Source organism: Myotis lucifugus, unplaced genomic scaffold, assembly GCF_000147115.1.
Source record: "Myotis lucifugus unplaced genomic scaffold, Myoluc2.0 scaffold_13, whole genome shotgun sequence".
Taxonomy (NCBI): Eukaryota; Metazoa; Chordata; class Mammalia; order Chiroptera; family Vespertilionidae; genus Myotis; species Myotis lucifugus.
The window spans coordinates 883,818-910,333 of record NW_005871061.1 but is presented as its reverse complement, the minus strand read 5'-3'; the positions used below and the strand labels follow the sequence as shown (position 1 = coordinate 910,333).

The window sequence follows — 26,516 nt, the reverse complement described above, 5'->3', positions numbered from 1 at the left end:
AAAAGTTCCTGTCCAAATTTAATAATTTTTTAAAACCCCTGCAAGTTTGGGTAAAAAATAAAACATGTGGGTGTTCTATCGGTAAAAAAAACTTACGTTTTTTCCCCCCACCAGTAGGCCCATAAAGCAAACCAAATTGCCCAAATCTGGAAAGAAACAGTTTTTTTAAAAGGCATTTTTGTATAAAAAATTTTTTTTAATAACTTTTTTGCCAAAAACTATTGCTACATTTTTGGATATAGTTAGTTTAGAGCAGCCGTGAGCAACTACGGCCCGCCGGCCGAATCCGGCCCGTTTGAAATGAATAAAACTAAAAAAAAAAAAAAAGACCGTACCCTTTTATGTAATGATGTTTACTTTGAATTTATATTAGTTCACACAAACACTCCATCCATGCTTTTGTTCCGGCCCTCCGGTCCAGTTTAAGAACCCATTGTGGCCCTCGAGTCAAAAAGTTTGCCCACCCCTGGTTTAGAGCAGAGATGCCAAGGCATGATTTAGTTTTCCTTACTGAAGGTGCTGTTGCTGTTAAATATTCTAGAGTTTGATCCCTTAGGCCACTGCCACCACCATGCAAATAGAAGTAGGATATAAGGGAGCGAATGCCTGGGTGGAATGGATTAAATATTCTGTACGCGCCCTAAATAAAAGCGACTGTTACGCTTGCGTGGCAGGAAGGCTAGAGGCCCAAGTGGTCCCATTTTCATTCGGATGGACCTCAGACAGTAACCAGATGGAATGTGTGCTTGCCCTGTGTCAGGAGGAAATCGCCTGGGGAAACGCTTCCTGTAAAACTCTCTCCTTGTTGAGGTAAAGAGCAAGGGTCCCCAAAACAATCTGGTCCCCATTCTCCGATGTAAACTATAGCTCCTGCCTCTCAAGGTGTGGGGGGAACAGTACTTGGAGTTTATGGGAAATTTATCCAGATGTGTAAATGGCTGAGTATCCTCAGAAGCCAGTCATGGTGCACTGTCAATACCCCGTGCTGATGTCTGGTGGTGTTATGGGGGACCCTGACTTGGGCTTGCCCAGCAAATGGAGTGGAACTTGCGCTCTGATACAATTGGGTGTCCCTTCCACTTTGGCATATCGTAAACCTTTTTCAATGGACAGACAGACTAGGAAGAAGAGAGAGAGTCCAAGGGCTCCTTTGATCCCCATGTACACACAGATCAGATTGCTGCAGGGTTAGAATCTGTCCTGTTCTGGTGGCCCACTCTAAACAAGAATGTGGATTGGATTAATTATATTTACTGTAACCAGCAAAGGCTTGTTAACTATACTCGAGATGCAGTTAAAGGGATAGTGAACAGCTAGATGCCACCCACAGGGTGACATGGGAGAATAGGTTGGCATTAATATGTGTAATTTTGGGGGTTAATGTTATACATTCATCTCTGACAACACAGCCAAACAGAACTGTCACTGAGGCCCCACAGGGATTGACAGCTTTGAGTTAGCTGAGAATTCTTAAATTGAGGATGCTTTCTCCAATTTAGCAATGGTTCAGAGAATGGAAGGGAATGACAGAGGTGGGATGTTATATTATCTCTCATGTATGAGAGGTCTTATCTAAAGGTTAATTGAAACCTCATTGACCAAACAGCAAAATAATCTTCTAGACACTGCAGATCATGAAAATCAATGAATGTTAGCAGAGTTTGAAGAAAAGAGTTAAATAAGAAAACGGGGAATTGTGAGAATAAACAAGTAATCTTTTCTGTCAAAGAAGGGAGTTTAGGCAGCCACCACTTTAGCTCAGTGGCTTGCAGCTCCTCTGGAGGCCACCATTTTGAAATGGCAAAGGTCAACCCCTTTAAATTAGCCCATCATGCAAGACTGGGTGCCTAAGCTCTTCCAATCAAGAGTGAAGGACAGGAACAAAAGCCCTAGCAGACACCTGCTCAATGTGCATGTGTGTGTACATTCTCCTGCAGGAGTAAAGATATTTGCCTTGCAAAAAAAATATTCTAGAGTTTGAAAAGCTTTGAAGGACTTTTAGGAAGATATTTTATGCATAAAGCTATTCCTTTAAAGCAGCTGTTAAACCTGTGGGTTGCGACCCCTTTGGGGGTTGAACGACCCTTTCACAGGGGTCGCCTAAGACCATCGGAAAACACATATATAATTAGATGTTGTTTTTGTGATTAATCACTATGCTTTAATTATGTTCAATTTGTAACAATGAAATTGGGGGTCACCACAACATGAGGAACTGTATTAAAGGGTTGCGGCATTAGGAAGGTTGAGAACTACTTCTTTAAAGTATCCCAAATTGTAATTATTGAGGCTAGAGACTGAAAGAATTTTAAAGGCCCCACTATTTAATATGGTTCCTTTTTCTAGGTCCCTTTAAAACTTCACGGAGTAAAGATAAAACCTTGGAAAAACACTTGAAAACTGTGGAAAGTGTGGCTTGGAAGAATGGGTTAGCTCCAGAAGAAATTGACATCCTATTAAATGTGGCACTCAGTGGCAAATTTGGTATGTCAAGAGGATAAATGAGTTTGCTGTTAGTTTTGCCTCCCAGACTTTGAATTAGGTTGTTCTTTGGAATCAGTTGCAGTTCTTTTTTTTTTTTTTTTTTTTTTTTTTTACTATTCTCTTCATAAAATAAAAATTGTAATTTCTTACATTCAAATAACCCTATGAACCAAAAGTTTCTATGTACATATGTTGAAATGTCTAGTTATCACATAACTTTACAAGTAAAATGTATAGACTCTTCTTACCAAATACATGGGAGCCATTTTCAGTATTTCTCTTAAGAAGAATACATATAATTTAAATGTTGCTGGAAGGCACCTTAAAAGATAATATGGTCTACTTCATTGCCTTTGGGTTCACTTATCTATGACAAGTCCCTGTTGGTGCTATTTCCATTCCAGCATCTATGACCTTAGCAGTCAAGATGCTTTTTTAAATTTTTTATAAATGCTTCCTTTCCTGTTCTAAGTTCATTTGGAATGGACGTGGGAGTGGGGTTCTTAGAAAGAAATAACATCTTCCCAGTATTCTTTTTATTTGAGAAAAATGTTTTAACCTACTCTCATTTACATTTAGACTTGGAAGGTATTTTAGACCCTGTACATCTTCATTTTAAAGGTGAGGAAATTGAGGCCCAGAGTCATTATAGAGATTTGCTTAAATGTCAGAGCTATCACTGGAGAATTCAGACCTCCTAACTTACCTTCTAGGGTTATTGCTATCGGTTTTTCTACCTGTTTTTTTGTTTTGTTTTGTTTTTGAGAATTAAGACCACTATCCAAACTGGATACTTTTTATTCTATTTCCTGGCCCTTGCATATTGTAGTCCTTTGTGTATACACTAGCATCATGCTTACAAGGGTGTGTGTATGTGTGTGTATTGTAAAGCAACAACATATTACTAGCTGAATTCAATATATGACTCCCAGGTATTTCAGTTCTTGGCTTTTACTTGATTAGTTCTCTGTGTTTTCCTAGAAAGTTGAATTTGACCTAATAAAATTGTCTCTTAGCCCAGCTGGCGTGGCTCAGTGGTTGAGCGTCAACCTATGAACCAGGAGGTCATGGTTCAATTCCTGGTTAGGGTATATGCCCGGTGGCGGGCTCGGTCCCCCGTGGGGAGCATGCAGGAGGCAGCCAATTGGTGATTCTCTCTCATCACTGATGTTTCTATCTCTTCTATCTCTCTCTCCCTCTCCCTTCCTCTCTGAAATCCATAAAAATATATATTAAAAATATCTCTTTAAAAAAAGATTTTGAAAAAATAAATTGGCTCTTTTTCTCGTAAGTGGCTTCAGATTGTTGGTTCTAATATCTTTCCATGAATCTGTGGTTAACTGATTAGTGTCTGTCAAGAAAAAATCTCTCTCTACCTTCTGCCCTTAAAACATATATAGAATGTACAGATATTTTCTATTTTGAAATTTCTCTTTTCTTTTTTGATATATCAGAAATTAATGCTTAGAAGGCTTTTATGACATTTGCCAGGCCTTATGGCAAATGCATGCCTCTTTCAAAATGCATGCCACAGACTTAGAAACTTTTATATATTATTTATTTTTTTAAATATATTTTTACTGATTTCAGAGAGGAAGAGAGAGATAGAAATATCAATGATGAGAGAATCATTGATTGGCTGCCTCCTCCACACTAGGGATCGAGGCTGCAACCTGGGCATGTGCCCCGACGGGGAATTGAACTGTGACCTCCTAGATCATAGGTTGACGCTCAACCACTGAGCCACACCAGCTGGGCTATATATGATTGGAAAAAACAATCTCTAGCTTTTTAGTCTAACTTTTTTTTGTTAACCTGGAATTTTGTGATGTCAAATGTGGCTTCCTTAACTGCTTTTTCCCCTTTTAGTTATATCTATGATATCCCCCATCACTGTTAGATCTTTACATGTAGCTCTTTTGCTCAGTTGTAATGTGTATTCAGGGACAGGTGTGATACAAATGCCATAATTGTATTTATGGCAAAGAGACTTTAATTTTAGACTCTAGAAATTAATTTCAAAGTCATTGGGATGTAAGAATAGTCTGTAATGAATAACCCCTTTGAATTTGGTACATGCGTAAAGTGTTAGTGGTTAGACTGTTTTAAATTTTAGAAGGGTTAGGGGATGGGAGTGAGGGAAAAAAGAGAAATAAAAACAAGGAAACACAGAGTGGAAAGCAGGTTTTTATTCTTGTGATTCATTATCTGCCATCACTGCTTCCTTCTCCACAGAATGATGTGGTAGAAATTGATAGAAATGTATTATTGCAATTAGGATGAATAAATCTAGAAATCTAATGTACTACATGATGACTATACTATATAATAAAGAGGTAATATGCAAATTAACCCCCATGCCCTCACAAGATGACTGCCTATGACCAGGCTGGCTGGGGGGTTAGTGAGGGATGACCAAACGACTGAACAAGCAGGCTGTGTGGGGTGACCAGGCCAGCAGGGGGGGCAGTTGGGGGTGATTAGGCTGGCAGGGGGAGCAGTGAGGGGCAACCAGGCTGGCAGGGGGAGCATTGAGGGGCAACCAGGCTGGCAGAGGGAGCAGTGAGGGGCAACCAAGCAGGCAGGCAGGTGTGCGATTAGAAGCCAGTGGTCCAGGATTGTGAGAGGGATGTCTGACAGTTGGACATCCCCCGAGGGGTCCTGGATTGGAGAGGGTGCAGGCTGGGCTGAGGGGACCCCCCGCCCATGCACAAATTTTGTGCACTGGGCCTCTAGTAGTTAATAATACTGTATTGAACACTTGAAATTTGCTAAGAGTAGATTTTAGGTGCTCTTACCACACACAAACAAATGGTAGCTGTGTGAGGAGATAATATGTTAATTAGCCTGACTAGTTGTTATTTCACTATGTATATATATCATATTATCATGTCATACATATTAAATATATACAATTTTTATTTAAAAAAATAAATAGAGGTCTTCACCCTCAGGGAAAAAAGACACATGTATAAGATGTTTCTGAGAATGCTACTTGCAAGTGAAGTAAAGAACAGCCTTATTTCAGTGAATGGATGTGATCACCATGCTATAATGCATATAAAATTGTTTAAAGACATATGTAAGATATTTCTAAGAATGCTACTTGTGGGAGAAGATGAGAACAGTGTTATTATAGTGAATGAAGGTGATTGCCAAACTTTAAGGCATTTAAAACAGTGGTTAAAGACACATTCATCCAAGATGTTTTTGAGAATTCTACTTGCTTGAGAAGTTGAGAACAGTGTTTTTTCACTGAATCATTATGCTCACCACACAAGAATGTGAATAAAACAGTGTTTAAATACAAAAGAAGAAATTAATGAGATACCTATTTAATTCTTAAAGCCTTAATAAGCAGAATTTAATATGGGGTGTATACAAAGCTTTTTGCAAAATCACTTCTCTTGCCAGATGGGAGGATATCATGGAAGCCAGAGTGTATTATGGAAAAATTGGACCAGTTTAGAATATTACTGCCATCTAATTCCAAGGATAGCTGTTCATTCTGCTATCCTCTCCACTTTTTTTGGGGGGGGGGGTGGAGTATACAAATATATTTATTTATTCTTAAATGTAGCAGCCCATGTAAGATGCCTGTCAGTAGCTTTAAATAAACCAGAGTCTATTGTGTCATTAAAAATAATAACAAAAGAATAATCCTTGAAATTTTCTGATGAGTACTTTTTTGAGATATAATTCACATACCATAAAATTCACACTTTTGAAGCATCCAATTCCTGGTGGTTGTATTTTTTAAAAAAAACAAACAAACAAACAAAAAACAAAACCCACATTCACAGATTTGTGCAACCATCACCACTCTCTAATTGCCAAACATATCGTCACCCCCAAAAGAAACCCTGAACTCATCCTCCCTTTTCAAATAGAAACATTAGAACCAAAGAATTTGCTTTATAATCTACTTATATAAAAACCATGGGTGGTGTTCATCACATACAGATGAACAGCCGAGACTGAGCGGAAGGAAGTCAGTCCTACAGGGGTTGTCTTGGCAACGGCTGCACCCTCCCCCAAGCTGTTTCCCGGAGCTGTTTCCTGTAAGGGCGGGGTTTGAGGCAGGAACCCGCCCTGGGAGCATGGAGGCAGATCTTTCTAAAGTGTGCTGCACCAGCACTGGGTGAACCTGAGTGGGGCGGCTTGAAAGGCTTAGAAAAGACAGACAAGAGAATGAAAGCTGCGTTTTGATGGGATGCTGCTTCTCTGAGAGACAGAGACCACGCCCACAGCCACACCTTTATTTTATAGCAGATGCTACGAGGCAAAGTAAGGGCGTGACCAAGATATTTACAAACATTCTCCTGGGTTTCAATCCTACTCAACTACATGCACCTGAACTCTATCAAGCCCACATCACTCAGGCACATGGGGCCACGTGTTCAGACCATAGGTTCAAGCTTACAACTACAGCTGTTGGCTATAATTGTGCTGGGAGGGCCCTGCCCTCCAAGCTGGGACTTGCACGTGGTAATGAGAGGACTGTGCCCTCTCATCAGTCCAAGGCTTGAACCTGTCCAAAACACTGTAGCGGCTCCCACAATAAAGTTTTAATTCTGGCCCTAACCGGTTTGGCTCAGTGGATAGAGCGTCGGCCTGTGGACTGAAGGGTCCCAGGTTCGATTCCAGTCAAGGGCATGTACCTTGGTTGCGGGCACATCCCCAGTGGGGGATGTGCAGGAGGCAGCTGATCGATGTTTCTCTCTCATCGATGTTTCTAACTCTCTATCCCTCTCCCTTCCTCTATGTAAAAAAATCAATAAAATATATATAAAAAATTATTTAAAAAAGTTTTAATTCTGTTTCTTTGTTACTGATGTTGTGGCCCCACCCCATAACAAAGAAACAAAGGAAAATGTCCCCATTGAATTTCTGAATAGTGTTACTCCTTCGGGAATGCCGTGTCATAAATTAAAATTGAAAGTGGGTGCAATCATCATGCTATTGAGAAATCTCAATAGTAAATGGGGTCTTTGTAATGGTACCAGATTTATTATCAAAAGATTACGACCTAACATTATCGAAGCTGAAGTATTAACAGGATCTGCAGAGGGAGAGGCTGTTCTGATTCCAAGAATTAATTTGTCCCCATCTGACACTGGCCTCCCATTTAAATTGATTCGACGACAGTTTCCCGTGATGCCAGCATTTGTGATGACTATTAATAAATCACAAGGACAAACTCTAGACAGTAGGCATGTTCCTACCTGAACCCGTTTTTGCACATGGTCAGTTATATGTTGCTTTCTCTCGAGTTTGAAGAGCATGTGATGTTACAGTTAAAGTTCTAAGTACTTCATCACAAGGGAAATTAGTCAAGCGCTCTGAAAGTGTTTTCACTCTTAATGTGGTGTACAGGGAGATATTAGAATAAGTTTAATCACTTTATCAGTCATTGTTTGCATCACTTGTTTTTATATCATGTTTTTGTTGTTTTCATATCATGTTTTTGTTGTTTTTATATCATGCCTCTGTTGTTATATCCTTTTGTTACTGTTTATTAATAAATTTATATATTATTTTCATATACATTTTACTAATTTCCTTTCATCTCTCACATTTCTATTATAGAGAAATGTGCCGCATTTCTCTATATGTTAAAATATCTCTGCTAATTAATTCCCCTTTAAAAAAATATATTTTATTGATTTTTTTTACAGAGAGGAAGGGAGAGGGATAGAGAGTTAGAAACATCGATGAGAGAGAAACATCGATCAGCTGCCTCCTGCACACCCCCCACTGGGGATGTGCCCGCAACCAAGGTACATGCCCTTGACCGGAATTGAACCTGGGACCCTTGAGTCCTCAGGCCGATGCTCTATCCACTGAGCCAAACCAGTTAGGGCAATTAATTCCCTTTTAATGTGCACGAATTTCGTCCACCGGGCTATATATTAGAAGGTAAAGGTACATTTTTTTGAACTGTATTTTGTAATGATAATAAGAGATGTCAAATATTATTCATGTTTTTTATTGCGTTCATTATAAAGTGAGATTTTTAGGACCAAGAGTGAGTAAGTAAAGTATCAAGATACTAAAATTAAGTTTAATTTAGAGTTTGTCTGCTTTCCAGGGAGTGCTGTAAACTCTCGGCTATTGAGATGCATGATTCCAGCAACTCTAATATCAGAGGATTCTGTGGTTAAGGCGGTCTCCTGGCTTTGCGTTGGCAAGTGTTGTGGTAGCACCAAGGTAATCTTTTTAATCACTTTGAAAATAAGTCCTTCAGAACCACTTAAGGCAGTGGTTCTCAACCTTGGCTGCACATTAGAATCACTTGGGAATCTTTTTTAAAATCCTGATTTCTGGGCCTCATCCTCCGGAAATTCTGTTTCTTTGTTATGGGGTGAGGCCACAACATTAGTAACAAAGAAACAATTTCTGGAGGATGAGGCCCAGAAATCAGGATTTTAAAAAGATTCCCAGGTGATTCTAATGTGCAGCCAAGGTAAGGGTTGGCAAGGACGAGCCACTTATGGAGTAATGGTACTGGCCTTTTGTGCAAAGCCTGTGGTTTTGGAACAATATAGCTTGATGCAAGGACTCTGTTCAAACAGAAATTTTTACTTAGGGATAAAATCTACCAACTGGCTTTGTGCTAGAGGCTTCTAAAACAGCCCTGAGGGGGGAATTAAGTTCTTCTGTGCCACTTATATTTCTCTAAAGATAAGCATTTGTCTCTCAATAGGTACTTTTTTATCGTTGGCTGGTTGCAATGTTTGACTTCATTGATCACAAGGAGAAAATTAACTTGCTCTATGGCTTCTTTTTTGCTTCATTGCAAGATGATGCACTGGTAAGTAAAAATTGAAGAGCATCATGCATCAATCAAATGGTATGTGCTTGTATATTGACGTACCACATGTGCTTCAGAGTGCCACACAATGTGTTTTTCCTTATTTGAAAAGATAGCAAACATAGAAAAGTATAAAGAATAACATTACACCCTTGCACCTGTCTCAGATTAACAAATATAATTTTTTTACTGTATTTGCTTTATATCTTCTTTCAAGGAAATACAACGTTACAAATATAATTAACTCCGCATTGGAGTCTCTTTGCTGACCGAGAGCAGTGATTGCTATCTTTTCCCTTTTAAACCACTTACATGGTGTCCTTTGGGTCATTTATTCTACATTTTCTTGATTAACACTGCAAAATCTTCATCAGAATTAATGAGAAGGAGAGGGTTGCTTTTCATGAGATGCCAGTAGACTGATTTTGTTTAATTAGCATAATTACTCCCATTGAAAACATGAATAATTCTAAGAAAACAATCTACTGTCCACCTGGAAGACTTCAAAGACCATGTGAACCATTCATCTAACCAATTCCTCTAATTTTTAAAAATTGACATTTCTACTGTGTTCATTGCATTGAACTAGGCAGTGCAGAAGATTCAAAGTTTAGCAGATGGTTTCTGTATTCCAGGGATTTATAATCCATTTGGGGGATTAAGGAAAGCACATAAAGTTAAATAACTCAAGAATTAAATTATCAAAGACAGTATATAATAGTGTGAGGAGAATAATTGATGTGATATTTCCTGGAAGGCAGAGAAAACTAAACCAAAGTGATTAGACAAAGCATTATAAAGGGTTTGGGTATTGAGCTGTGCCTTGAAGATTGAATAGGATTTGAGATTTGATAAAAAGAAATGATGTTTGACAGGACTATTTCAAGCAAAGTTGTGAGATGTGTAGATTGTGTCTAAGTAAGGTAGGAGACCTTAAGTAGACTGATTTACAGTTGGTGTGAAGCGGTGGTGGGTTGTAAGGCTTGAAAAGTTGAGTGAGGAGAGATTGTAGAGGTTTCTGAATGTGATGCTAAGGAATTGAACTTTATCCTCTATCCATTGGGGAAATCATTGAAACAGTTTGGGCAGAACATGTTGAAAGGAACATTGTAGGAAGCTGTATCTAGTTATGCCAAACAGTATGAATTAGGAGGGAGGCTAGAGTTAGGAAAACTATTTAGGGGACTAATGTGGTAATCCAGGTACAACATGACGAAGTTGTAGACTGGCGATTCTTAAATGTTTTGTGGTCTCTTTGAGGCTCCTTGCGACCTTTCAGACCTCCTGAAAATTATTTTCATAGCAATATCAAGATGTTATGTGCTATTTTCACTGTGTTTGCATTTGCACTGATGGTGCTAAAGCAATGGTGGTTAAAACTGCTGGTGCCTTAGCCCAAATCAGGACAGTGGAGCCAAGCTCTACTAGTGGTCATTGTATTCTTCACTGCAGAAAAAAACAAGAATGCTAGTTTCACTTAAGCATGTCCCAAATGAAGTAGTAAAAATTAACTCATTAGTTTTATTAAATTTCAACCTTTAAAATATGTCTTCAATATTCTGTGTGATGAAATGGAAAGCACAAATAAACCTCTTCTGCATACTAAAGTACAATAGGTGTTTTGAGGAGAAGCACTTGTATGATTGAGTTGTGAGCTAAACTATTAGCCTTTTTTCATGAAATACCATTTTAAATTGAAAGAATGACATATAAACTATGGTTATTCAGACATGGGCATTTGGCAGATGGTGAGACTGTCATTTCAAAGAAAACAAATGGCAATATTTGTTGCCAATGGTAAAATTTGAGCTTTCAAGTAAAAATTATAAGTTTAGAAAATTTGTATCTGCCATTGTAAACTTTACAACTTACATAAAGACTTAGAGAGCCCTAGCTGGTTTGGTTCAGTGAATAGAGCATCAGCCTGTGGACTGAAGGGTCACGGGTTCGATTCCAGTTAAGAGCACATGCCCATGTTGTGGGCTCAACCCCCAGTAGGGGGCGTGCAAGAGGCAGCTAATCAATGATTCTCTGTCATCATTGATGTTTCTCTCTGTCTCCCTTCCTCTCTGAAATCAATAAAAATGTATTTTAAAAAAGACTTAAAGACGTTTCAGATGAGATTGGTAGTTGCAGTATTAATGAATGTGATTTTTATTTGTTAAACATTTTTGTTGTTGTTAATCCTCACCTAAGGGTATTTTTTTTCATTGATTTTTGTTTTTTTTAGAGAGAGTGGAAGAGAGGGAGGGGGAGGAGAGAGAGAAACATTGATGTGAGAGAGACAGACTGATTGGTTGCCTCTTGTGCCACCTGGCTGGGGATCGAACCTGCAACCCTTCGGTGTGTTAGTCAATGCTTTAACCATTTAGCAACACCAGCCAGGACATGAATATGATTTTTATTTTTTTAAACTTTAAATTTGTTTTTATTGTTGATAGTATTACAGATATCTCCCATTTCTCCCCTCCTTTTCCCCTTCCTTCAGCCCTCACACCCTCCCCAGGTCTTCACTACCCTGTTGCCCGTGTCCATGGGCTATGCATATAAGTAAATAAATTCTCTTCTCATCCCCCCAACCCCACATCGACGTATGTCAGTTTGTTATGAATGTGATTTTTAGATATTGTGTAATTAAATGTGTCAGTATTGGAACTCAGTGAACCAATATATTCTAGATGATATAAAATCATGCATGTATTAAAAATTCATTCAAAATGCAAGATATATCAATGAATTTTAATGGAACAGAGTAAATGTTCATTGATAAGGTTTCAGAATCCACATAGCCACTAACCTTTAAGAAACTACTTCTTAATCAAGTTTTTGTATAGTACCAAAGACTAATATTCACGATTTTCTGAAAAGGCTATTAAAATACTCCTTTCTTTTCTAACTACATATCTGTGTGAGGCTAGGTTTTCTTCATGTACTTCAATCAGAACAACATGGCTTTTTAAACTTTAATAATTTTTTATTTTTCAATTACAGATGACATCCAATATTTTATATGTTACTAAGTGATCACACCAATAAATCTAGTACACATCTGACACCATACATAGTTATTACAATATTATTGACTATATTCCCTATGCTGTACTTCACATCTTCATGACTGTTCTGTAACTACCAATTTGTACTTCTAAATTCCTTCACCTTGTTCACCCATCTCCCTCACCCCCTCTTATCTGGCAATAGTCAAAATAGACAGCATATCTTAACATGTTCAAGGAAGAAGCAGAGAATCTAACTGTATTCTATTAAGTCCGAAACAGTGAAGAAATAGAAATGTAAGTCTATGCCACTCTAGTCAATTTTTTGTTGGGAAAAAATAGTTCTTTTTCACAAAATGTCATTTATGTTAGCATGTATTGGGTTTATTATTTTTCATGAATAATAAACATTTTAAAGTTTCTAATATAATGAATATTGATAGATATCCATATAAATGAAAGCTTTTGGGGAAGGGAGTCTCTAATTTTTTAAGAATGTAAATATGAGACCAAAAAGTTTGAGACTCTCTGTCCTAGACCATGGTGGTGGCAGTGAGAATAAAAAAATTGAAAGGATGTATTTTAGGGAAAATTATAAAGGAAGAATTGACATGAGCTGGTACTTAAATTGGATTAAGGGAAGGGTCAAGAAATAAAGATCTGTGTTTTTAAGTCAGCATGACTCAATGATGGTAGCTTTGATACTGAAAGGAAATTTGTGAGAAGGAGATAGTTTGGAAGGAATATATTAAATGCCAGGTATTTAACTAGTATTTCAAATACAAATATAAATAAGACATAATAGTTAACTCGTGAGGATTATATGCCAGGCACTAGGTGACTTATATATAGATATAGTATTTCATGAACTCCAAGATACCTTCAGTTGTAAGATGCATCATTATCTTACGGACCACTATGAAAGAATTCTACCATTAATACTGTCACATAATATTGATGACAGGATTAGTCCTATTTTCAGAAATGTTAAAATGTAAAAGAAAGAAATGTTAGAAGACTATGTAAAGTATTTCTTTCTGGTTCTGAGAGTCTGAAACTTCTTTTTTTTCTTACTTCAATATTCTTATTTTACTTGATTTTGAGACAGAGAGAAAGACATCAATTTGTTGTTCCACTTATGTATGCACTCATTGGTTGATTCTTGTATGTGCCCTTGGCATATTGGGACAATGCTCTAACAAACTAAGCTACCTGGCCAGGGCCTTACTTCAATATTTTTTTTGTTTTAAAATATATTTTTATTAATTTCAGAGAGGAAAGGAGAGGGAGAGAGAGAGAGAGAGAAATGTCAATGATGAGAGAGATCAGCTGCCTCCTGCACGCTCTCCAGTAGAGGTGGAGTCTGCTACCCAGGCATGTGCCCTCACCAGGAATTGAACTGTGACCTCCTGGTTCATAGGTCGATGCTCAACCACTGAGCCACACAGGCTGGGCTTACTTCAATATTCTTGGGGGCAAAACATTTATTGAGTACCTACTATTTTTGTACTTCTGCTGTCCAATACGATAGCCACTGACATCATATGACTAGTGAGCACTGGAAATGTGGCTAGGCCAAACTGAAATGTGCTCTAAGTGTGCAATACATACCACTTTTATTCCCATTTTAGAGATGAGGAATCTGAGGCACAGAGAAGTCAAATAATTACATAGGGTCACATGACTAGAGCAAGGATTTATGGAAAATTATACCATTTCCATTTTAGAGAAGAGACAACTGAGTCCTGGAAAGTTAGGTAGCTTTGCTAAGGAAAGCCACTAGTATGAGGCTGAGCCTAGAAGGTCTTTACATTTAATAAGGGAAAAGATAAGTACAGTATGATGAATCCTGTGATAGTACCCATAGGGTTCTATGGGGAGAGGTATCAGAATAAGACTAGGGATCAGGGTTAGAGTTACAGAAATTTGTTTTCAACAGGGAGAGAGATACCTCTCCTGACAATAAGCAAAAAGGATAGGTGTTGGTGCTAACAAATTTGTGGGTTAGTAAGTGACACGAAGGAATTTCTGACTGGTGACCTTGGTGATTTTTCAGTCAAGTAAGAGGCAAGGTCTTCTGTTGAGAGTGAAGAGGGCGAAATAGAATATAATATTTAAGGAGAGAGTGTAAATTTTGAAATAGCTCCTGATGGAAATGGGCATAGTAGATGATTAGAGATGCAGAAATTTTGAAGGACCAGATGAGGTTACAGAGAACAAATTTGTAATGTTACTAATATGCAAGGGTAGATAATTTGTCCAGGGTCAGACAAGGAGGCAAGAGAGTGATTGAACTGATGGACTAGGGGGTCTAGAGAGAAAAGGGGAAGACGGTAAAGACAGAAGACTGCAGATAGGGAGCCCACACAGCTAAGGTTCATGATACCTTGGTGACATTCAAGACGTGTATTGGGATTAAAAGCTGGAATCATAGGAAGTATCATTGGAGTTGAAGATTTCAGCCTGGCCCGTGTGGCTCAGTGGTTGAGTGTCGACCTATGACCCAGGAGGTTACGGTTCGATTTCTGGTCAGGGCACATGCCCAGGTTTCGGGCTCAATCCCCAGTGTGGGGCGTGCAGGAGGCAGCTGATCAGTGATTCTCTGTCATCATTGATGTTTCTCTCTCCCTCTCCCTTCCTCTCTGAAATCAATAAAAATATATTTTAAAAAAAGATTTTAGAAGGAGGTGGTTCAGTGTGTTGACCAGACTCAGAGTTATCATGGGATGAGTTGCTGAAGTAGAGTGAAGGAATGGAGTTTTTTGAATTGGAATTTGTTGTTGTTATCCATCTGTCAATTACTGAATAAGGTTATGGTAAAAATCTCCCCAGTATGAAGGCAAAATTATCAGTTTTTTCTTAAAGTTCTGCCAATTTTTGCTATATATATTTTTAGTCTATTAGGTGTATGCACAATTATAGTTTTCATATTGTCCTGTTGAATCTAACCTTTTATCATGAAGTAACCCTTTATTGTTAGAAATGCTTTTTGTTTTAGTTTATTTTGTCTGATATTGACACTGCTACTCTAACTTTATTTTGGCTAGTAATTGCTTGGTTTATTTCTATCTTTTGGTTTTTTAAAAAATCATTTTTTCCCCACATGCCTTAGATGCCTCTTTTAATATTTTTATGTGTTTTTTTTATTGATTTCAGAGAGAGGAAGGGAGAGGGAGAGAGAGAGAAATATCAATGATGAAAGAAGATCATTCATTGGCTGCCTCATGCATGCTTTCCACTGGGGATTGAGCCCACAAGCCAGGCATGTGCCCTGACCAGGAATCGAACCTCGATCTCCTGGTTCATAGGTTGACACACAACCTCTGAGCCACACTGGCCAGGCTTTAGCTGCCTCTTTTAAATAGCATATAACTAACTAGGATTTATTTTTAAATCCTTTTTGATGATTTTTTGCTTTTACCTAGATAATTAGTTTATTTACCTTTGTAGTGATTATTGATATAATAGAAATAAGTTCAAATATCTTATTTTGAACTTTCAAAATTACCTATGATTTTCTGATTATTTCCCTCTGACTCTCTTATTTTGGATTGATTATGGTGTTCCTATTCTTGTTTGGACATGAATACATTCTGTGTGTGTTCTCTAGGTGTTACTGTACCTTTATTAACATGCATATAAAATGTAAAACAGTCTCAATCTTTTACTATTTTTTCTTTTTTGGAATATATAGTTATATTTCCTAAAATACATCAGTTTGCATATAATAGATTTATTATTATTTTTAAATATGTTTTGATTTTAGAGATTGAGGAAGGGAGAGGGATAGAGAGAAACAGCAACGAAAGAGAAACATCATCGATTGGCTGCCTCCTGCACGCCTCCTTCTGGGAATTGAGCCTGCAACTCGGGCATGTGCCCTGACTTGGAATCAAACCGTGACCTCTTAGTTCCTAGGTTGACTCAACCACTGAGCCATACTGGCCAGGTGGTTTTATTTTTTTTAATGAATTAAACATTTTAAATGTTTCTAAACTTTAATTTTTAATGTTTTTTTCCTTTTTTAAAAATATTTTTATTGATTTCAGAGAGGAAGGGAGAGGGAAAGAGAGAGAAAAACATCAATGATGAGAGAGAATCATTGATAGGCTGCCTCCTGCACATCCCCTACTGTGGATCAAGCCTGTAACCCAGGCATGTGCCTTTGGCTGGAATCAAACATGGAACCCTTCAGTCCACAGGCTGATGCTCTATCCACTGAGCCAAACCAGATAGGGCGTGTTTTTTATTTTTCCTTAAAGTCTAAAGGTAACCATTATCTTTACCTTCATCTTGAGTGCTACCAGGACCTTAGAATGCTTTAACTCTGATTATACTCGTCTCAGATTATATGTTATTGTCTGGTTTTAGTTCTAGTTTATTTTTCTCCATCCTCTTCCACATACACATAAAGTAGACATTATTCTTATCTTCATAGTTGATATTTGTTTAGATTTGTCTACGCATTTACCAATATCTTTGCATCACGGACCTTTTAAATAGCATATATGATTCTAGGTCATTTTTCTTTTTCTAAAAAGTATATCCTTTAGACGATTCTTTCAATGAGAATATTTTGATGCTAAACTTTCTGTCTTTGTTAGAAAATGTCTTTACTATGCCCTTGTTCTTGAAAATTGGTTTTGGTGTGTGTAGAACTCTAGCGTTAAATTCTTTCAGAACATTGACAATAGTATTCCATGGACTCCTTTCCATTGTTGTTGAATCAGTCTAATTGTAATCTGTGTTCCTTTTCTCTTATGATACTTAAAAAAAAATCTTTACTTTATTGAGGTATAATTCACATACAATACAATCCATCCTCTTAAAGTATACAATTCACTGCTTTTTAATACGTTCACAGATATGTGCAACCATGAGTATAGAAAATTTTAAAACATTTTCATCACCCCAGAAAAACCTATTACCTTTAGCTATCACCCCCACCTCCCTATTTAGGGGTTCCTAACAACTCCTAGTCTATTTTTTGTCTTTAGAGATTTACCTATTCCAGAAATTTCATAGAAATGGAATCATTTATAATCTTTTATGACTAACTTATTTTACTTCGCATAATGTTTTCAAGGTTTATCCATGTTGTAGCATGTATCAACACTTCATTTTTTAACCTGTTATATTTTACTAGAGGCTCAGTGCGTGAAATTTGTGCACTGGGCGGGGGGCAGCCCTCAGCCTGGCCTGTGCCCTCTCACAGTCTGGGAGCCCCACAATCGATTGCCCACAAAGAGGTAGGCCCCGCTCACCTGGCTAGGGCTCATGGGTTGGTGGCCTGGGCCTCCCTCTTTGGGGCGATCATGGAGTCCCCCAATTGATTGCCCTGCCGGCCAATGTCCTGGGCCTCCCTCTGCAGGGTGATCTGGCTATTGATCGCACCCCAGCAGAGGGAGGCCCCACCCACCCACCGCAGCCCGCTGGTCAGTGGCCTGGGCCTCCCTCTTTGGGGTGATGGTGGAGGCCCCCCCAATTGATCGATTGCCCCGCCCACTGGTGGCCTGAGCCTCCCTCTGCAGGGTGATCATGGGGCAATGGCCAGGCCCCCAACCAGTTGCATCACATCCTCCTTGGTTGGCCTGGCACCAGTGGGTATCATAGCGTGGTCATCCGGAAGATTGTCCGGGCGGTCATTCTCCTGTTCAGTTGTTCGGTCAATTTGCATATTACACTTTTATTATTATAGACTAAAAGCCTGGTGCGTGAAATTCATGCACTCGGTGGAGAGGCATCCCTCAGCCTGGCTTGTGCCCTCTTGCAGTCTGGGAGCCCTCGGGGGATGTCCAACAGATGGCTTAGGCCCGCTCCCCACGGGGAACAGGCCTAAGCCGTCAGTCAGACATCCTTAGCGCTGCTGCAGAGGCAGGAGAGGCTCCTGCCCGTGAGCTTGGCTTCTGGCTGAGTGGTGCTTCCCCTGTGGGAGTGCACTGACCACCAGGGGGCAGCTCCTGAGTTGAGCATCTGCCCCCTGGTGGTCAGTGCGCATCATAGCGACTGGTCGTTTCACCATTCGGTTGATTTGCATAATTGCCTTTTATTATGTAGGATAACAACAGTTTTTTAAAAAATATGTTTTTATTGATTTCAGAGAGGAAGGGAGAGAGGGAGAGAGAGAGAGAAACATCAATGATGAGAAAGAATCATTGATCGGCTGCCTCCTGCATGCCCCCCACTGGAGATCAAGCCCACAACTCAGGCATGTGCCCGGACTAGGAATTGAACCATGACCTCCTGGTTCATAGGTCAATGCTCAACCACTGAGCCATACCAGCTGGGCCTATGATAGTTTTGAGTATTCTTAAATATATAATTCTTTAGTTTCAGTTACATTCACAGTGTTGTATAATATCACTACTATTTCCAGAGCTATTTCATTACCCTAAGCCAGTGATGGCGAACCTTTTGAGCTCGGCACGTCAGCATTTTGAAAAACCCTAACTTAACTCTGGTGCCGTGTCACATGTAGAAATTTTTTGATATTTGCAACCATAGCAAAACAAAGATTTATATTTTTGATATTTATTTTATATATTTAAATGCCATTTAACAAAGAAAAATCAACCAAAAAAATGAGTTCGCGTGTCACCTCTGACACGCGTGTCATAGGTTCGCCATCACTGCCCTAAGCAGTAACTCCCCCTTTATCCTCCCCCCCAGCCCCTGATAACCTCTAATCTACTTTCTGTCTCTGTGAATTTGCCTATTCTAGTTACCTCTTATAAATGAAACCATACAATATTTGTTCTTTCATGTTTGGCTTCTTTCACTTACCATAATGTCTTCAAGGTTCATCCATGTTTTAGCATTTGCCAGAACTTTATGGCTGAATAATGTTCCATTGCATGTATCTGCCACATTTTGTTTATCCATTCATCTCTTGATGGATTCTTGAGTTGTTTCCACTTTTCAGCTAACATCAACAATGCTGCAATGAACATTGGTATACAAGTATATGTTCAAGTCCCTGCTTTCAATTTTTTTGGAATGGAATTACTGTATCTCTTATGTTTAGAATTTTGATAAACCACCATACTGTTTTCCACAGTGGCTACACCATTCTACCTTCCCACCAGTAGTGTATGAGGGTTCCAATTTCATCACATCTTCACCAATACTTATTTATCTGACTTTTTGATTATATCCCTCCGAGTGGGTATACAGTGATATCTCATTGTGGTTTTTATTTGCATTTCTCTAATGATTAGTGATGTTGAGCATCTTTTCATGTACTTCTTGGCTATTTATATATCTTTGGAGAAATGTCTATTCAGATCCTATGCCTATTTTTAAATTGAGTTACTTGTCTTTTTATTATTGGGTCATAAGTGTTCTTTCTATATTTTACATAGAAGTCCCTTATCAGATACCTGATTTGTCTGGGAGGTATGACTAAGCTAGAATCACTTTAAATTCTTTGCTTGAGGTTTTCTTGGTCATATCAATAGTGTAAATTCAAACTGCAGACCTACATAGGGCCCAGCTCATGGTTATAAATTCTTGGGAGAGGCTTGTCCTGTGGTATATAAGAGTGGATGAATGATGATTAGTATGTTTGACTCTCCCTTACTTTTGACATCATGTTGGTTTTGTTCATAAACTGAACTAATTGCAATATGAATGAATTTTTACACATACTTTGTAAAAAATGGGAAATAATAAAGCATGTTTTCCCCTTTCTTATAATAATTCAATAGACTTGAGTTCTTCCAGGCAGGAACTGAGCCTTTTATAACCCAAGTATTCGGTAACACAACATGGCACATAGATTGTGAACTTCATAAGAACAGACCTTTTTGTCTGCTTTATTCACTGCTCAATAAATATTTGTTGCATGAGTGAATTAATAGGAGGAACTACTCATAAATGTTTGTCAAATCAATTGTGATATACTTGAGTAGTTTTCATGATTCTGACTAGAGTGTTTCTTGCTCAGCTGGAGGGAGGGAAGGTGGCCTACTTTTTTTCTTTTTCTTCTATATTTAAAAAAATATTGTCCTATCCCTAACCGGTTTGGCTCAGTGGATAGAGCGTTGGCCTGCGGACTGAAAGGTCCCAGGTTCGATTCCGGTCAAGGGCATGTACCTTGGTTGCAGGCATATCCCCAGTGAGGGGTGTGCAGGAGGCAGCTGATCGATGTTTCTCTCTCATGTTTCTAACTCTCTATCCCTCTCCCTTCCTCTCTGTAAAAAATCAATAAAATATAAAGAAAAAAAAATATTGTCCTAGCCAGTTTGACTCGGTGGATAGTGCGTTGGCCCGTGGACTGAAGGGTCACGGGTTCGATTCTGATAAAGGGCACATACCTCGGTTGCAGGATTGATCTCTAGCCCTGGGGTACGTGCAGGAGGTAACTGATATATGTGTCTCTTTCACATTGGTATTTCTCTCTCTATGTCTCTCCCCCTCCCTTCCACTCTCTCTAAGAATCAATGGAAAAAATATCCTTGGGTGAGGATTAAAAAAAAAAAAGTAACTTACCAAAAAGAAAAAAATATTTATTGGAGTACAATTACATATAGAAAATTGCCTGTATCATAAGTGATTAGCTCAATAAATTTTTATAAACCAAATGCATTTGTGCAAATATCACCCTGATTAAGAAATCAGGAGCCTAACTTTTAAAAGCATTACTTCAGAAAAGTCATTTTCATGTAATTTGGTGGGAGCCTGACTCTGGAGTGACTCAGATATGGTGGTTAGGTATTTGCCAGAAAGGCAGTTGTAAAGTCCTAGGTACATCTAAGTTTTTCCTTTCTAGATGGGATGAAGGGAGAATGTCAGATGTCAGGTTTCCTATGCTGTTTGTGCCTAGGGCAAGTGATTGTGTGACACTTGCTTCTGTTTCATACCCAATATGATAGTGTTACTAATGTATCATATTTTAGGGGTGTGAGATAATGAGGGGTTTTTTTACTGGAAGTTATATTTTGTGTCGAATATGGCATATGTGGTCATAATATGTATTCTTCCCTTAAAAAAGGATCCTGCCCTGGCCGGTTTGGCTCAGTGGACAGAGCGTCTGTCGGCCTGCGGACTGAAGGGTCCCGGGTTCGATTCCGGTCAAGGGCATGTACCTTGGTTGCGGGCATATCCCTAGTTGGGGGGTGTGCAGGAGGCAGCTGATCGATGTTTCTCGTTCACCGATGTTTCTAACTCTCTATCCCTCTCCCTTCCTCTTTGTAAAAAACCAATAAAATATATTAAAAAAAAACAAACACCCAAGGTTCCCCACCCTCTTTAAAAAAAAAAAAAGGATCCTATATCTAAATTCATTCTTCTTACAGGTATGTCCAGAGTCTTTCTGAATCCATTGCTAAGAGGCAATATGTAATGCCATATCTTATTTATGTTTTTTAAAGTTTCTTTATTGATTAAGTTATTACATATGTGTCCTTATCACCACATTACCCCCCATCCCCTCAACTCATGCCCTCACTGCCCTGTTGTCTGTGTCCATTGGTTAGGCCTATATGCTTGCATATAAGTCCTTTGGTTGATCTCTCCCCCTTCCCCTCACCTGCCCCTACCTTCCCTCTGAGATATGACAGTCTGATTGATGCTTCTCTGTGTAATGCCATACTTTAGACTTTACACTTTAGAGTCATGACTACAAAAATACAAGTTTGTTTTTAAAAAGTTTGTTTTTGTTACCTTCCTCAGTCCCATTTAATAATTTATTTTTCAATTTCCTAATGGAGTGTGGCTCCGTTCCAATAAAGTTGATTTACAAAAACAGGTGCACTGGAGTTTGCTGACCCTTCATCTAGAATAAAACCTCAAAAAGTGGACACTCAAAGGGAAATGGTATAAGGGAACCAGTCATTCAGTAATTTAAGTAATAAATTTATTGAGTTTGTGCTATTTGACAAACTTTGGGCTAAATGGTAAATTAAATTATGGTATTATATCCACTCACTGGAATATTAAGATCATTGAAAATGATCATTTTGAATACCAAATAACATGAGAATTTAGGATAAAATTTTTGTATCTTAATAAATACTGGCTTTTAGAAGGAATATATGAATTTTTGTTAGGTAGAAGGAGTTTTTCTATTTTTCAGACTGCCTGCAGTGTTTGTATATACCAAAAATAATTTTTTTAAATGGCATCATGGGATACAACTTAAAACTGTTGTCTTTAATCACTACTGTGTAGTATGATAACGAGAAGCTTTATTGTTCAGTGTTGTCCTTTTTACTTAATTAGTATAAGATCTACGTTTGAGGAGAATGTATTGCTGTCCTGTTCAAGATGCACTGTCATTTCTCTCTTTTTAAAAGTTTTTTTCTTTTAACAGTGCCCTTATGTCTGCCATTTCTTATATTTACTTACCAAAAAAGAGAATGGTGAGTATTTTTATTACAGTTATATTACATTCACTCTGTGGAATTAGCATTTGTATTGGCCTTTATAAAGTTAACTGTTAGCATTAGTTCTGTGACATGATTTTGTGGGAATTGCTTTTTAGTACTTTTATCTAACAGCATCTGCTTAATGGCTTAACTGAACAGGGTGTTTATATTCTTGATGTGTTGTAAGAAGAAGCTATATATATGAGCCACATGGGTCCTGTTTATTCTGAACCACATACATAATATTTCTTTTTTTTTTTTTAACCTTTACTAGTCAAACCATTTCGTGTGCGAAAACTGCTTGATCTTCAGGCAAAAATGGTGAGTACCAAAAAGACCCAAAACTAGCCAGTGTACTCTGTGATAGGTATTGGGCTAGGCTTTGGGGATATAAAGTGGAATGAGTTATTACCTTCAAGGAGCTTTTTGCCTAGGCAACTCAGTCAACAAAATAAAACTGGGGTCAAGGAGGAGTGGTGATACTTGAGAGAAATTTTAACGGATGAATAGTATTTAACTAGGCCAAGAAGGAAGAGCAGGACACTTCTGACAAAAGGAACAGCATGAGCAAAGATGTAAAATAGCAGAAACTGTTTAGGGAACTGGGTTGGTATGGCTGGAAAATAAGTGTCAGGGAGTAGTAAGAAACAACTACGTTATTAGTTTACTTTCTGTATGGATGTGATCTAGGAAAAAGCATTCTTTTCTGGATACTTAAACTTCAGTATATTCTCTGACCATTATCTTTTGTCCTTACAGCCCTCTTGCATTGTTATTTCTTTTTTTTTTTTTTTTTTTTTTTTTTTTTTTTTTTAAATATATTTTATTGATTTTTTACAGAGAGGAAGGGAGAGAGATAGAGAGTTAGAAACATCGATGAGAGAGAAACATCGATCAGCTGCCTCCTGCACATCTCCCACTGGGGATGTGCCCGCAACCCAGGTACATGCCCTTGACTGGAATCGAACCTGGGACCTTTCAGTCCGCAGGCTGACGCTCTATCCACTGAGCCAAACCAGTTTCGGCTGTTATTTCTACTATACCTTCCAGGTAACAGAAATCTGTAAAGCTTTGGGTATAACACAATAGGAAGTTGTAGTGCCTATGTCTAACTGCTACAACCTGCGTGACCTACCTGAAGGCATTCAAATTTAATGAAAAACACAAACACGTGCACATTCGTGCTTCTGTAGTGTGAGGTTTCCTATTAGTACAATTCAATGATTGTTCTTGTTTTATAGTTTCCAGTTTTGCTTCTATGGGTAAAATATCTTCCCTTAGCTCTGCGAGGATATTAATGACAATGTTTTTGTCCAAATCACATTTCACTTCACATTAAAAGAAATTGTGAAGATGTACTTTTTCCATGTTAACAGCAAAACATTTCAACAGAATAATAAGATTCTTACCATTAAGATATTGGTGATTTGAATTAATTGAAATTGTGTATGGTCAAGTGTATGATTTAGTACATGATTGTCTAAAATTTTTAAACAAACATTAATTGTATGGCTTCATTATTAGCATTCTATACAGTATATTACTAAATTATTCCATTATCAATGCCCATTTATAAGGATGCATTTATAAAATTGTTTTGATTAGCTGGATTTTGGTAAATTTGTTCAAGTCCAATAATATGAAGCCTAGAAGACATAGCCATGCTCACATGTAACCAAACATATACGCAGAATGGTAATAGCCATAATCAGCACATGAGAACAAATATATTGGATATGTAAATTTCTTGTACCTATAAAGACCTGTATCCCTTCTATATCCACCCATGCCCCATAACTCCTGATCCACAGAGGAAGCAAAATGCAGAAATAGTCTTTCTGGTGGCAAGCATGAATGGTGGGATCTGGAGCAGGCCTGTTGTTATTTTAAAAGTACAAGGACCACCCAGCCAGTGTGGCTCAGTGGTTGAGTGTTGACCTATAAACCAGGAGGTCACGGTTTGATTCCCAGTCAAGGCACATGCCCAGGTTGTGGGCTTAATCCCCAGTGTGGGGTGTGCAGGAGGAGCCGATCAATGATGATGTTTCTCTCTCCCTCTCTCTTCTTCTCTGAAATCAACAAAAAAAATTTTTTTTTTTAAAAAAGCACCAGTGCCTGTTGAGAATGATCTTTGGAACAGGAAGGTGGAGTTAAGTCTCATCTTAAGGATTGGTGAGAATGGTTTCTGAGATTCTCCCTCTATCAGGCATGAGCTTGTGTGACTTAGGCTGTGATTTTTAAAAAAAATATTCTCAGATTTGTTTCCTTAGAGTTTCTTTCTTTAGTTTTTTTCATGGTAGAGGCTTTTCTCTTATGCCTGGTAAACCATGTTTATTCATTGGTAATAATAAAGCACTAAAATGGTGATTGGAAACGTGTGTGTGAGCAGGATTTGTTCATTGTCAGATCTTGATGTTTCTCTTATTGGGGAGCCCCCTAGATGACTGTGTCATTTTTCCCAGAGAGGAATTCTGTCTCTCCTGCCTATGGGGTGTATTAGGCCTCTCCAGAGAAACAAAACCAATACGATATGCATACAGTGTGGGGCAAAAGTAGGTTTACAGTTGTTTGTATGGAAAACAATGCAGTAATTAATAAATAATGCAAGAATAAACTGTATCGCATACTCATAACTGTAAACCTACTTTAGCCCCACCCTATATGTGTGTGTGTATATATTTAAATAGATTTCTTATAAGGAATTGACTCACATGATTATGGAGGCTCACAAGTTCAAAATCTGCAGAGTAGGCCAGAAGGCTGAAGACTGATGTTCTAGTTTGAGTCCAAAGGCAGACTGCTGGAGAATTCTCTCTCTTGCTTCAGGGAGGTTGGTCCTTTTATTTTATACTAGGGCCCAGTGCATGAATTCGTGCACTTTGAAAGGAACTGTGGGCCGCTAGGCTGCAGTGGGCACAGGGGCGGGTCTGGCCCATCCTCCGGGCCCCTGCCTGGCCCCTCCCACCATGGCCCCCAGTCCCCTGTCTGCCGGCAGCCCCACTCCCACCACCACCGCTCCCATGTGCTAACGGTGCGGAGTGATTGGGGCCGGCACTGGCAGCAGGTGCGAGCGGGCCGGTGCTAGCAGCAGGTGTGAGCACTGGTCAGGACCACGGCACGCGGGAGCAAAGAATTTTCAGTAACCACCAGAGGCTCGCTCTGATGATAGCGACTAGCACCCCCGCTCACCTGCTCCACCATCCTGCCATGGCTGACGCCCGTCATGTTTCATGTGCGCCCCCTGGTGGTCAGCGCATGTCATAGTGACCAGTTGTTTGGTTGTTCTGCCATTTGGTCTATTTGCATATTAGCCTTTTATTATATACTAGAGGCCCGGTGCATGAAATTCATGCACGGGGGTGGAGGGGGTCCCCTCAGCCTAGCTTGCACCCTCTCCAATCCAGGACCCCTTGGGTAATGTCCAACTGCCAGTTTAGGCCGATCCTGGGGATCGGGCCTAAACCAGTCTTCAGACATCCCTCTCACAATCTAGGACCGCTGGCTCCTAACTGCTCGCCTGCCTGCCTGATCACCCTAACTGCCCCCCCTGCCAACCAGGTCACCCCCAACTGCACCCCTGCCGGCCTGGTCATCCCTAACTGCCCCCACCCCAGCAGCATAGTCACCCCTTACTGCCCCCCCTGCAGGCCTGAGAGAGATGGAAAGAAGCCCTCTGCGGGCGTGGGAAACCCACCATACAGTAGTTAATCCAGAGTTGGCATGTAAAAGCCAAGATGCTTGGAACTCCAGACAAAAGGCGAAACAATGTCTTAGATTGTACACTCAAGGAATCATGAGAGGAGTTAGGCGTATCTGGAGGAGCGGGCGATCCTTAGGGGAGAGTCGACAAAAAGG

At 39.1% G+C, this 26,516-nt stretch overlaps 1 protein-coding gene across 3 annotated transcripts in view; it reads left to right on the top strand.

The window, feature by feature from the left end:
- The window catches only part of CENPI (centromere protein I), a 60,492-nt gene that overhangs the window by 2,495 nt on the left and 31,481 nt on the right, over positions 1–26,516 (top strand). For all 3 annotated transcript variants that reach the window (XM_023750468.1, XM_006084681.3, XM_023750469.1), the window contains exons 3-7: positions 2,347–2,484; positions 8,576–8,694; positions 9,191–9,298; positions 22,607–22,655; positions 22,936–22,982. In XM_023750468.1, coding sequence (XP_023606236.1) covers positions 2,347–2,484; positions 8,576–8,694; positions 9,191–9,298; positions 22,607–22,655; positions 22,936–22,982 — 461 coding nt within the window. The remainder of the gene's footprint in view (positions 1–2,346; positions 2,485–8,575; positions 8,695–9,190; positions 9,299–22,606; positions 22,656–22,935; positions 22,983–26,516) is intronic.